The following is a 14,268-nucleotide window of genomic DNA, read 5'->3' on the forward strand; positions in this document are numbered from 1 at the left end:
TCACAAAGGTGGACAGTGTTAATGTGTAGGCTAAGATGGAAACAAGCTGGGTACAGCAATCTGACTAAAATTTAGAATTAAATCCCAAAACAGAGAATGCAGAAGATGTTGCAAGCAAAGCATTCTTCAAGAGAACCAGACTTGTGCATTTGTCTTTTTTCTAAACATTTGTGAATCCCCTTTTACCAGCATAGTTTCATATTTATGTTAAAATATTTTTGTAGGTGCTACTAGAAATGATAATAGAAACATAATGGAGCCTTGGGTATCTGTTTATTAGAGAGGACTTCTTAGATCAGTCCTGGCTCCTGAAGAGCTAATAATAAATAACAGTGACAGTAATAATATAGTGACTGACTAGCCCTTATGGGGTGCTTATGACCTACACACTGTTTTAACATGTTTAATTTTCATTTTACAGATTAGAAAATAGCCTAGTGATCAGTGAAGAGCAGTGTACTGGACAGTATAAATAGCATGAATGATAGCCCAGAAATCTGATAATTGGCGTGATGTGAAACTATATGTAGTTCAGAAATGTGGGAACACATCCTTGACTGTCTTTGTCTATTTGTATTTGACTTTTTTAGTTTTCTGACCAGAGAGAGGTGATGGAGTAGATTTGACATTTAAATTGATAACATACAGCAGCACACAGAAGTTTACTTAGAAGTTCTCATAGTAAAGATGAGGAGTGCTGGTTTTTCTTGCCTTGCCTTCACAGAATGCATTTCTCATTTATTCACTGCAGTGAAGAGGAGGGCTAGTGCCTAGTCTAAATTAGAGGTCACACAACTAAATCCTTCATAGGCTAGCAGGTAAGTAGAGTGAAGGATGAAAAGAAGTCATGGGAACTGTGGTAAATGTATGAATTTAAGTCTCTTTGAACCACACAGCTCTGCAGGTGGAGTTTCCAGCTGGTGGCTGTGCCGCGCGCAGGTAGTGATGGTTGCAGTCGCCACTCTCTCGCGGTTGATTTCTTAAAGCCTTAAGGTGTGAGACCTTACTACTCCCCAAATAACCCTTGAGTCTGGGGGGACTAATGTGCTTTACCAGGGCTGGCGGCAGTGTTGTTCTTGTGAGCCAGAGTGTTCCAGGTCACATTTTACCATCAGCTGACACGACACATTCAGAAAACCTAAGTAGATCGGCAAACACCCATATACCGTCCCCTCAAATCCAGCTGCTGTTAGTACATTATATGTACATACACGTGCACCCATGTGCACTTCACCTTTATTACTCCTCCAGATAATTTTTTAAAGAATAGATTAGTCTTCTATACAACTATGACACCACAATCACCCTTAAGCAAAAGAGGGATATCTTCAGCAGTATCCTGTGATATGTAGTTTGTATTCAGAATTTTGCAGATGGTACCAAGAATGTGTTTTAGTTTATAGTGAGATGCAGCTTAGCACACATACACACCATTTATATAAAATAAAAAGCTTGCAAAACAGCATTATGCCTTGCATGTGAATGAATTCAAATACAGCATTTTGTGTGGTTATTACTCAGTTACCTACTGTGGGAGAAATGAGATATAATCAAGAGAAAGTACACAGGAGTTTTCTATTATATCAGTAGTATATTTCCTAAAGTGAGCGGTATGTGAATGTTTTTGTATTAATGCTATAGATTTTCCTGTGTTTCTTTTTTTTAAAGAAACTTAAGTGTGAAGTATAATGGTAAATTACTAAAAATTGGGACTGTTCTAATGAAAAGACTGTTAGTTACCAGAAATGTTTAAAGGTTAGAATACTGTCCATCTACCTGTGCTCAACTGGCTTTTTAGTGCAGTAAATGTACATCCTTGCTGTCCTGTGACTTCTTGCTCTAAGTGTGTCCCATGGTCTGTAAACATATTTAAGTCTTTATAATCTTTAAAAGAAATTCCTTTAATCTCCCATTCTCTTGGGATTATTGTAGAATTTCTCTTTACTTTCTTTTAGAGTTCTTAAAAAAATAATCTATACTTAGACTCTAATACATTGCTTCAGTCCTCTGTCATCTGGCTTCTGCTCACTTGATTAAAATAGTTCTTGCTAAGGTCACTGATCTGAATGCCAAATCCGGACTTTTTTATTTTTAATTGTGGTTTAAAAAGCAGACTTACCCATTTTTATCTTAATAGATATCTACTTTTTTTTTTTTTTTGATCATTGACCATGTTCTCCTTTTTAAAGCCCTTTCATTCTTTGATTTTCCTTTGACCAGTTTTCAGACTTTATTCCCTCCCATGGCTTTGTTTCATCTCTCTCTCCAGTTTTAGGTTTCATGTCTTCTGAATGTCTTCAGCTGCTGTTGGGCCCTTCAAATTCAACATGTCCGAAATTGAACTCAATTATCTTGCCGCATACTGGTTGTTCATTCTGGATCCCATTTGCTTGAAAGATTGGCACCCCCATTCATCCACTCACCCGTCTAGAAATCTTAAGCTCATGCTTCACGCTCCCTCTTCTTCACGTCTCACAGGCCTCTGGCTTGCCATGCCCAGCTGGCTGTAAGTCCAGAACAGCTCTTGGCTCTGCTCCCTCCTCTGCGCTGCCGCCGCCATTGACTCGGTTCAGACATGCAGCATCTCTTCTGTAGCTGTGTCAGACCCCATCTCTCAGACCAGAAGCCAGTCAGAATCCATGTATTGCATCTGGTTGTGGTACTGCTTCTGTCTTTAACCATCTTTAACCTAGGCTCTCAGCCTGTTTTTCTGGACGGCTGCTACACCTATTCATTTACATGTTATCTGTGGCTGCTTTCCAGCTACTGTGGTAGAGTAGTCACCACAGAGACTATTTGACTGGCAGAACCTAAAATATTTGTTAATTGGACCTTCATAGAAAACCTTTGCCAGCCCCTGGACTAGAGATTAGAATAACTAAGGAAAACATTTTTCACTTTTTCGCTCAAGTGCTATTTGAAATTGTGCCTCTGAAGTTCTCTCATATTCCAAATGATAACATTTCATACTTCTTGGAAATGCTGTAAGGCCTTTCTTTCTGGTGAGATTGAAAGTCTTTAAGGCAGAAAGCATATATTTGGCTATTTCGTTTGTGACATGATACATATTTAACTTAGAAAAATGTATGAATTTTCCTGGATCTAAATTCTACATGAATGAATTATGCAGTTCCCTTGAATTCTCACCAGTCTTTGCTTTACCCCATGTATCTTCTTTCTGAATAGGTGCTTTGTAATACACTGCTATATTCTTCTTCTTCTTTTTTTTTTTCCTTTTGGCCATGCCTCCTGGCTTACAGGATCTCAGATCCCCATCCAGGGATTGAACTCGGACCCTTGGTAGTGAGAAAGCAGAGTCCTAACCACTGGACTGCCTGGAATTTCCTCCCCGCCCCCCCCCCTTTTTAAAAAAATGGAATATAGTTGGTTTGCAACGTTGTGTTCATTTCTGCTGTACAGCAGAGTGAGTCAGCCACGAGTATACATATGCCCTCTTCCTTGGATTTCCTTCCCGTTTAGGTCACCACAGAGCACTGAGTAGAGTTCCCTGAACTAAACTCAGTTCTCATTGGTTGTCTGTTTTAGACATAGTAATATACATATGCCAATCCCAGACCTCCCCACCCCGCCCCATTGTGTCCATACATTTGTTCTCTCCATCTGTGTCTCTGTTTCTGTTTTGCAAGTAAGCATCTATACCATTTTTCTAGGTTCTGCATATCCTTCTTTTTTTTTTTAATATTCTTTTTGGGGTATAGTACCAGAGCTGCCCTTAGTCTTCCTATCATAATTTTGTTTGAGAGTGGGGTGCTGATTTTAGATTTCAGATGTTTTTTTCTCAGTTAAATGCAGCCTTCCAAATCTTGGTTTAAATTTTGTATTTTGTGTTACACTGTGAAACTGAACTGTCCACTTCCCTCCCACCATTACAGGGGTTTACAATCTCCCTGTTCCTCACAATTTCCTGGGAAAGCGTGACTGTCATCTTCTACTTACTAATGTTGCTGTATGTTTATCTTCCAGATCATTTGTAATGGTGGATTCTGGCTTCCTTGTGTGTTAAGGGAAGTGTATTATTTGACTTCTTTCAATTCTGAAGTAGTCTCCGACTGTGAAATGTTTTAGTTGTGATCACTGAGGGGTCCTGCACTTTTCACCCCGCTCCCCCTGCCCCGCCCCGCCCTCCCCCGCCACACACACACAGATTTTTCTATCTAAGCTGAAGTGTTTTTCATAACAAAAAGTGGTCTTTGTGACCTATCGTTGGTAAATGCAGTTTTTTGAGGTAGCCTCTTAATTTATGTTTTTGGGAAAGTTATCAAGTATGTTCCAGATTAAAAATAGAGTTTTAGCTAATAATTACTGATGGCATCTCTCATTTTCCTAAAATATATGGGCATACACAGCCAAAGGCAGGTGTGGAACATAACCTCCTCCAAAACTAGGTGATGGCCAGCCAGGTTGTGAGAAAGTTTCACTACCATTGAAGATAATAGAATTGGTTTGCAAAGTGTATTCTGCTGTTTTCTGGGGCATTTTGCTTTTGATGTATTCAGACATTAAAAAAAAAAAAAAAAAGAAAAAACCTTACCTTTCTTGTAAATAGCAAAGTTTGTTTTTTTTTTTTTAATGGTTTCTTTGCTTTTATGTATACAAAATTCTCATCACAAATTCATAGTTTCATCTTTAACACTTGAAGCATTTGGATTTACTTTTGATAGATCATCTCATTTAGGAAATCTTTAAAAGTATTGAATATTCCTTTTCTTTAGGTGATTTAAAATGCTAACATTTGGCATATAACTGTAGATAATATACTTGGGTCCATCCATTTCTGGATTAATTTTTCTGTTCTTACATACTCTGATAGGACAGTGCTGTTTAACTAGTGCATGATAAAAGTGGATTAATCCACTTTTATGGATTTTATTTATATGTCTTATGTGAATTTTTATATCTCTTTAATCAAGTTACTGACTCTTATTAGTAAATTTTTATAATTAAACTCAGAAGGAACATTGTTATATCGTCCTATTGAGGAGCAAGTTTATATTTAATCAGGTTATCTGCTATGACCTGCAATAAAATTTAATCGAATATTTTTGTTAACTTTATTTCAAAGCTTCCTTAATACTTTTTGTGGTTCCTATAATTAGGATCCTTTTCCATCCCATTTTCTTGTTGGTTTTTCTTGGTGCATAGGAAAACTGGCTTTTTACATGTTAACCCTTTTTGTTTCTTTTCTACTATCTTGACCTCGTTTGGGGGTCATATTTCATCAGTTTGTGCTTCTAGCACAAAGTTGAGTAGTTGTACTGATAACAGATTCCTGTCTTTTCCCTGTTGTTAGGGGAATGCTGATTATGTTTCAGTGTTAAATCCCAGGTCCACTCCTTTGTTTTCATCTTGGGTAGTTTTGTCTGTCTTTCTCAGTCTTGTTTTCTTATTCCTGTTGGGAAGTGGCAAGACACACGCACACAAATAATAGATCAGAAGTACTTTTGTTACAGACCATGGCTTGACTGTTTTAGATTTGGAGAAAAGCGGAAGGTTTGGGACTTGCTGATGTTCTGGATTTGCTGTTCACAGGAAAGAATCAAGGGTAAATCTTAGGTTTTAGAAAACTTACCAAGATGACGAAAACTGGAAAAGAAGCAGGCTTGTTTTTTCCTTTGAGAGGAGGCACCTGTGGAGGTATAATCTAGGAGTTAACAACCTTTCTGAAATATCTAAGTAGAGATTTAAAGTAAGCATGTTGGTGTATGGTTTCTAACTTTGCTCTTTATGAGAGAGGTATGGTAGAATGAATAACTTTGCAGATAGGACTGAAAATTATGATAATCATTGATATACATTAATTAGTGAAAATATAATGGCCCTCATTTGTATCTGAATCAGATCCAGTTCAAAGCAATTTTAGTTAGCAGTCATTTAATCCTTGCAACTCTGTGAGGTAACTACTATTACTGTTCCCACTTTATAGATGAAGAGTCCAAGGCACAGGAAGATTTGAGGGTCTTACCTGTAGTCACACAGCTGGTAAATAACAGAGCGACTTTTAAACCCAAGCAGGCTGGCTTCGAGAGTTTTACTCTGCATCACTGCACCAAACTGCCCTTCACAGAGCACTTATTTGAAGCCAGCAGTGACCTGCATACTTTACATATGAAACTAGGTTAACTAACAACCAGGTAAAGAAGTCCGTATGTACTGTGTATATTCCCATCTTACTAGTTTGGGCATACAGCTGCTACACAGACTTCAGTCTGGGTATCTCTAGAGTCCCAGCTATGTTTTGAGCCACCCTGCTTTTTCACTGTAGGATGAGTTCTGATTTTCTCACCTTATTTTCTACAGCCCTTGAGCCTCCATTTCTTCATCTGTAAAGGGAAGGTAATGCCTACTCTAGGGCTGTTTCAAGGATTCAGTGACAGCATTCCACATAAAGCTTGTGCTCCAGCGTGCTGAATGATATTGCCAGCAGTGAAAGCACTGTTTGTTAGTGAGACTGATGTTTTTATGTCCTTTATTTCCTGAGAAAAATCCTCCTCATGGGCACTGAAAGATGAAAAGCTTTCCTTGGAAGCTTCGAACTGCCAAGTAATTTTTAATTAGAGAGTGGAAGTCAGAAGCACTTAGAGAACTTCTAAGAAAATATATATATTTAATGAGTTATGTATATGTTTTGGTCTCTGTTTAGTCGTCCCCCCCCCCCCCTTTTTTTTTTTTTTTTTGCTACTCTTTCTAGCTCTTCACCTTTTGCTGCTTAGCAGTTATGCTTTGAGAAATAATGATGCATGTTGAATCTGATTTTCCATATCAGCAATACCCTCATGGGCTTTTCTGGTTCCTCAGACAGTAAAGAATCCCCCTGCAATGCAAAAGGCCTGGATTCGTCCTGTGGGTTGGGAAGATCCCCTGGAGAAGGGAACGACTACCCACTCCAGTATTTTGGCCTGGAGAAGTCCATGGACAGAGGAACCTGGCAAGGTTATAGTCCATGGGGTTGCAAAGAGTCGGACACAACTGAGTGACTTTCACTTCACTATACCCTCACAATGAGTGATATTTTACTTTCTGGGCTTATAGCACCTAGTGTTTGGTTCATTATATCTGGGACATGACTTAAGCATATGTATTACTTACAAACACTAAATATGATTCTGATAACCACTGTAGTAAAGAACTACAATATGAACAACCCCCTGAGAACAGTCTAAATGCCCACATCTTATCTCTGAAGATTCCTAACTTAACCAGATTTTTAAACTGAATAAGAGTGATGCATTTGGGAAAATATTATAAGCAATAAAATAACTAGATGATAATACATACCGATAAGTCTTAAGTTTATAGGATTATATGACTAGTCATTAATGTCTTTGATGTCAGCAGTTGAATTTTTAATCATAACTTTGATCTTTAGCATATCAACCGTTTTTTGTTGTCTTCTAATAAACATGGCTCTTAACACATTTTTATGAAGGCAATATTTCTACTTGTGTGCTGTATTTTTCAGATTGAATTTGAACACTAATGAAATGAAATATAATGGAAAAGGCTTTATAATTCTTATAAACTTGTTATAATACCCAAAACAGTTGTGTGAAATAGCTATTCTAAAAACATGTGGATAGAAAAGGATTCCTAATATATTTCTAGTACATTTCACCAAGTTTGGCCTGTCCACTTGTCATTTCCCATTTGCATCCCAGCCCCTTTCTTTCTGAGGTTGGGCCTCCAAGCCTAGGTTGCTCCATCATCCTAATAAATCATTTCTACCTTGTCCTTCCTGAATCCAAATTCTTTATTTGCTGATATGTTCATTCATTCATTCACATATATTTTGAGGAGCTATTATGTTCCAGGTACTACTCTGTGCTCTTGGAATAACATAAATGAACAAAGCAGCAAAATTCCCTGCCTATGTGGAATTAATTATTGAATATGGGAAGTTGGTGGCTGGGATATAACCAGTGCCCTTGTAATTATATTGCCAAGTGTTATATTTTGTTGAGGAGCCATACACATTTATAATATATTAATCATTTTTCCAAACACTTGATATTTTTTTGTGTTTCTTCTTTATTCTAGATATAAACCACAATACTTCAGGATCCCATTATGAAAATTCAGAGCGGGGACCTGTGTCGTCTACAAGTGACTCTAGTACAAACTGTAAGAATGCTGTTGTGAACGACTCCCCTGAAAAAGAAGCATGGCCCTCAGCCCCTGGCAGTGATCCGGAGTTGGTTTCAGAATGTATGGATGCTGATTCTGCCTCCAGTTCTGAATCAGAGCGACCCATCACTATCATGGCTTCAGGGAGCACAGGTGGTGAAAATGATGGCCTTCGGAATAGCGCTGGACTTGGATCCCAAAACAAGTTTGTGGTTGGCAGCAGCAGCAATAATGTGGGTCACGGAAGCAGCACTGGGCCGTGGGGCTTTTCCCATGGAGCCATAATAAGCACATGTCAGGCCTCTGTGGATGCTCCTGAAAGCAAATCAGAAAGTAGCAACAATAGGATGAATGCTTGGGGCACTGTAAGTTCTTCATCAAATGGAGGGTTAAATCCAAGCACTTTGAATTCAGCTAGCAACCATGGTGCCTGGCCAGTATTAGAGAACAACGGACTTGCCCTAAAAGGGCCTGTAGGGAGTGGTAGTTCTGGCATCAATATTCAGTGCAGTCCCTTAGGCCAGATGCCTAACAATCAGAGTATTAACTCTAAAGTGGGTGGTGCTTCCACCCATGGTACCTGGGGAAGCCTTCAGGAAACTTGTGAATCTGAAGTAAGTGGTACACAGAAGGTTTCATTCAGTGGTCAACCTCAAAATATTACCACTGAAATGACTGGACCAAATAACACTACTAACTTTATGACCTCTAGTTTACCAAACTCCGGTTCAGTACAGAATAATGAACTGCCTAGTAATACAGGGGCCTGGCGTGTGAGCACAATGAATCATCCTCAGATACAGGCTCCCTCGGTTGTAAATGGCACTTCCCTTTCTCACCTTAGCAATGGAGAGTCAAAAAGCGGAGGCTCTTACGGTACTACATGGGGTGCCTATGGTTCTAGTTACTCTGGAGACACATGTTCAAGCCCTAACGGCCACGCTAACGGCGACACTGTGAATGCACCTGCAATGCAGCCTGGCGTAAGCGGGCCTGGGGGCACTAACTTCCAAGTCAACACAAGCAAGGGAGGCGGCGTGTGGGAGTCCGGGGCAGCGAACTCCCAGGGTGCGTCCTGGGGAAGCGGTGCGAATTCTGGAGGAAGCCGAAGAGGATGGGGGGCTCCCGCACAAAACACTGGCACTAATACACCCCCCGTGGAGTGGAGCAAACTGCCCAGCAGTCAGCATTCCAGTGACAGTGCAGACGGCAACGGTAAGAAGTTTACAAACGGATGGAAGTCTACTGAGGACGAGGATCAGGGTTCTGCCGCATCTCAGACGAATGAGCAAAACAGCGTGTGGGCCAAAACGGGAGGTACAGTGGAGAGCGAAGGTAGTACAGAAAGCACTGGACGCCTCGAGGAGAAGGGGACTGGGGAAAATCAGAGCAGAGAGAGAAGAAAAGTGGACCAGCACACGTTACTCCAAAGCATTGTGAACAGAACTGACTTAGACCCCCGTGTCCTGTCCAACTCTGGCTGGGGACAGACTCCTATTAAGCAGAATACTGCCTGGGACACTGAGACATCACCTAGAGGGGAGAGAAAGACTGACAATGGGACAGAGGCCTGGGGAAGCTCTGCAGCACAGACTTTTAACTCAGGGGCATGTGTAGATAAGACTAGCCCTAGTAGTAATGATACCTCATCTGTATCGGGGTGGGGAGAGCCCAAACCTGCTCTCAGGTGGGGAGATTCCAAAGGCTCAAGCTGCCAGGGGGGATGGGAAGACGACTCTGCTGCTACAGGAATGGTCAAGAGCAATCAGTGGGGGAACTGCAAAGAAGAGAAGTCCGCATGGAATGATTCGCAAAAGAACAAACAGGGATGGGGTGATGGACAAAAGTCAAACCAAGGGTGGTCCGTCTCTGCCAGTGATAACTGGGGAGAAACTTCAAGGAGTAACCATTGGGGAGAGGCTAACAAGAAGTCTAGCTCAGGAGGTAGTGACAGTGATAGGTCTGTTTCTGGTTGGAATGAACTCGGTAAAACCAGTTCTTTTACATGGGGAAATAACATTAATCCAAATAATTCATCAGGCTGGGACGAATCTTCTAAACCGAATCCTTCCCAGGGATGGGGAGACCCTCCAAAGTCTAATCAGTCTCTAGGTTGGGGAGATTCATCAAAGCCGGTCAGTTCTCCAGACTGGAACAAGCAACAAGACATTGTCGGATCTTGGGGCATCCCGCCGGCGACAGGCAAACCTCCTGGTACAGGCTGGCTGGGAGGACCTATGCCAGCCCCAGCGAAAGAGGAAGAACCCACGGGCTGGGAGGAGCCATCCCCAGAATCCATACGTCGCAAAATGGAGATTGACGATGGGACTTCAGCTTGGGGAGATCCCAGCAAATACAACTACAAAAATGTGAACATGTGGAACAAAAACGTCCCAAATGGCAGCAGCCGCTCAGACCAGCAAGCACAGGTACACCAGTTGCTACCGTCTGCAGGTACCATCTCAAACAAAGAGGCAAGCGGTGGCTCCGGTAAGTTCTCGTTTTCTGCAGTCTTGATTGTTTCTCATAGTGCTTCATGGTCGCAGGAGCCTTGTTTCAATTTACTGGTTTTGGATGTGCACGCAAACCTTTTTTTTTTTTTTTTTTTTAAACTCTAATCCAGGAGAAGTTTGTAGGGAAGAAGATTATGGGGAAGGTGTTACTGTCAGGAAACGGCTCTGCCTTTGGTAGTATTGGCTGTGAATCCCACGTACTCCATTCTCTATCCAGAAAGTTATAGACGGCAGAATTGGAAAAGGGACGTCAAGTGGGAATACTGTACACTTTCCTCATCTCACTTTTTCTGACTTGAGCCGTTAACATTTTGGTTTTATTATTTGACTATCCCCAGAAATAAAACAAGTACCTAAAAGTACAGTCCTCTAAAAATCTAGATACTGTAATTGGCCATAGAAGGGATTTATTTAAGTAGGCATGTTGAGTACAGCGTGTATGCGTGTGACAGTGACATTTTTCATTAGTTGTCATTGAGATGTGCTGTCTTTTTAATGGAGGTTTCATTGAATAATAATCCTGTTGGATATAGAGACAGAAGTGTTTTCATGAACTAACATTTCAGCGCCTAATTCTTTTTTCTGAGTATTATTAATTTAGATATAATTCTGAGAAGAAATGTGTATGTATCTAAGGGGAAGGCTGTTGTGGTTCTTTTAAAACAATGTATTTATGGCTTAGCTTTGCCTTTGTTGATTATGGTTGGCTTTGGACAGCCTAATAAATTTTAAGAAGCGTTGTCCAGCGTATACAAGTAGGATGCCTACCTATCATTAGTCTTATATTAAATTACATTTTCCAGAACAGTGATGTTGAAAGGTTGTAGTTATAATAAAAGTTTTATACACATTCTGTTAGCCAGCTTGATCACCTGCTTGACTAGGTTTGACTCAGAATGACTTGGCTTTTCTAGGAATTAAATTCATCCTCAAAGGAGGATGACTTGCCATAATTAGGATTATTCAAGAGAATCTGCTGTGCACCTTGAGGGCAATTCTGAAAGAAGAGGTGAAAAAAAATTATAGTTAGATTATAATTAATGGAAAATTATTTGTCTTATTTACATAAAACAGAGGCCATCCTTTTTGCCCATCACAGCATCATTATTTAATACACTAATGTGAAGGTCATCTTTTGTCCCCTGAGTATTCCTTATTACCCCTTCAACCTGCTGATGACTTCTTTTCCCACACTTTCTAAAGGCTGGGGTGAGCCCTGGGGGGAGACTTCAACTCCAGCCACAACTGTGGATAATGGTACTTCAGCCTGGGGTAAACCCGTAGACAGTGGGCCTAGCTGGGGCGAACCCATTGCTGCGGCATCCAGCACATCCACGTGGGGCTCCAGCTCTGTTGGTCCACAAACATTAAGCAAATCTGGTAAGTTACTGATAATTCCTGGTTTCCGTTGGATAGCAGTGGTGATCTCATTGACTGTAATTAAGTAATTGGATAACGTTTATGACGTTGATAATGTATCCACATATTATTGTAATTGTCAAGCAACTTTCATGCTATCCAGCACAAGAGACTGAGTATAATAGTCTTGGGGACACATATCCAAGTGGTCTCGCTCAGGTACCAGACAGGTCCCTAAATACTATACAGATAATGAGCAGAGTTCAGGAAGGACCCTTAATATTCAGACAGACATTATTACTATTCTTGTAGGGATTCCAAAGACCAAGTATAGAGATGAGATACTTTCTGCTCACCTGCATGCTGTACTTTTGGGCCATTCTCTTTAAAAATATGTATTAAGGTGAATTTTTTAAAATTCCATTCATCCTCGTGTCCCTAAGCAAATACGAACATGAATGCCACCAATGTCCCATGTTTAGGAACCCTCTGATTTGTAAAAGCATGAGAAGTGTTTTATTGAAAATTTTACTAAAACTAAATTCTTGTTTAGCTTTTAGCTCAGTATATAACATACATTTTTGCCATGCAAACCTGGGAAGGGAAATAAAAGAGGGTCTTTAGGTTGTCCCCCCGCTCTGCCCCCTTAATGAGTGCTCATCCTCCGGAAAGAATTGTTTGACTATAGCATGTTTCTTTTTGTCACAAATCCACAATCAGGGCCAAAATCTATGCAAGACGGCTGGTGTGGTGATGATATGCCCTTGCCTGGAAATCGCCCCACTGGCTGGGAAGAGGAAGAAGATGTAGAGATTGGAATGTGGAATAGTAATTCATCTCAAGAGCTTAATTCATCTTTAAATTGGCCACCATATACAAAGAAAATGTCTTCGAAGGTAAACATTTCAAGGGCAAAGCCCTTGAAACTTTAAATTCCAAAGGTAGTTTCCCCACAGAAGATAACGTGCTTGCCTGCCCGTTTATGGCAGTCAGTATAGTCCAGGCAGTCCCCAGCTTAGGTAGAGCTTCCGGTGTGGGCAGCCACCTAGAGAGACCTAGGACCACAGGCAGGTCCTTTCTCCCCACTGCTACAGCTTGGCATCTCTCGCCTCCTCCCCATCCACCAGTGCTACCTGGGACAACTCCTCACCCCAGGGTGGTGCCTGCAGTGGGGAGGATGAAGAGAAGGGCAGATCTACATGTTGGCGCCTCCTGTCCCACTGCCAGTCCATCTCCCATTCCACCGCCTCGCCTGGAGCCCCGAACCTCCGCATTACCCAGAGTGACCGTGCTCCTTACTCGTCCCCCATCTTCGTCCCTTCTCTACTCAGTAAGGTCCTGGGACGGAAATCCCTAGGAATGAGTAGAGCAGTTTGGTTTTGCTTTTATATGTAGACAAACCTTATTCCAGACCTGGCTCTGCATCAGAATTGTAAGGCCTTTGTTAAAAGTGTAATTTCCTATACCCTAGGCCTACTGTTGTTTTGGAAATTGAACCAAGTTTCTTGTTCTCAACAAGCTCGCCAAGTGTTTCTGATGCAGAGCCAAGTTTGAGAAGACTAGTGTCAGATTTTCTTGGGCCCATTTTCAGAATATGTGCTTAGTCTCCCCAGGTGATTCTGATACATCCTTTCCAACCTGTTTGAGAATGAATTCTTTTTGAGGGACCTCAGAAGTCAGGTACCGGTAGCTCATGGCCAGGGTCCCTCCCTTTTGAGCCTGGGGCTCTAAGCCTAGGACCTGCCATTTTCATTTTGAAGACTTTTCTTCACTGGGCTGCAATTGCCTGTTGCCTCACCATATAGTGTATGAATCATTTTCCCATATTTTACATAAATCATTTGATCCTCCTAACCTTCTGAGATAGAATACTGATAAGGAGTTTGAAACTGGAAAAGGTGGTGGCTTGCCCCAGGTTGCATAGCTAGTAAGTGACAGAGCAAGGATTTAAGCGTAGGTTTCCAGTTCCAAACCCTGTGTTCTTCTCACTGGACCATGCTGTTTTGTGACTTTGTCTTTCCTTACAGGGTCTGAGTGGCAAAAAAAGGAGAAGGGAAAGGGTGTGTAGCCTTTTTACTCTTTCTCCTTTGTTTCTACTAGTAAAAATCTTTTAGAAAGCAACTGCAAATATTTATTTAGCCTCTGCTGTGTGCCGGGTACTGTGCTTAGTGCTGGGGGTTCAAAAACACTAGGATAAGTGCATTCTTCAGGGAGCTCAGGGTTTCGTATGGGGGTGTGAGGAGTGCTCTAAGGA

The 14,268-nt window shown here is 41.1% G+C and overlaps 1 protein-coding gene across 9 annotated transcripts in view; it reads left to right on the plus strand.

The window, feature by feature from the left end:
• TNRC6A (trinucleotide repeat containing adaptor 6A) overlaps positions 1 to 14,268 on the plus strand; it is a 224,131-nt gene that overhangs the window by 180,615 nt on the left and 29,248 nt on the right. For all 9 annotated transcript variants that reach the window (XR_005724132.1, XM_040257979.1, XM_040257970.1 and 6 more), the window contains 4 exons: positions 8,056 to 10,632; positions 11,859 to 12,035; positions 12,735 to 12,910; positions 14,042 to 14,074. Coding sequence is in view for 8 of the 9 variants with exons in the window: in XM_040257979.1 (XP_040113913.1) it covers positions 8,056 to 10,632; positions 11,859 to 12,035; positions 12,735 to 12,910; positions 14,042 to 14,074 (2,963 nt within the window). In the remaining variant the exon portion in view is untranslated. The remainder of the gene's footprint in view (positions 1 to 8,055; positions 10,633 to 11,858; positions 12,036 to 12,734; positions 12,911 to 14,041; positions 14,075 to 14,268) is intronic.

Source organism: Oryx dammah, unplaced genomic scaffold (assembly GCF_014754425.2).
Source record: "Oryx dammah isolate SB20612 unplaced genomic scaffold, SCBI_Odam_1.1 HiC_scaffold_2, whole genome shotgun sequence".
Classification (NCBI taxonomy): Eukaryota; Metazoa; Chordata; class Mammalia; order Artiodactyla; family Bovidae; genus Oryx; species Oryx dammah.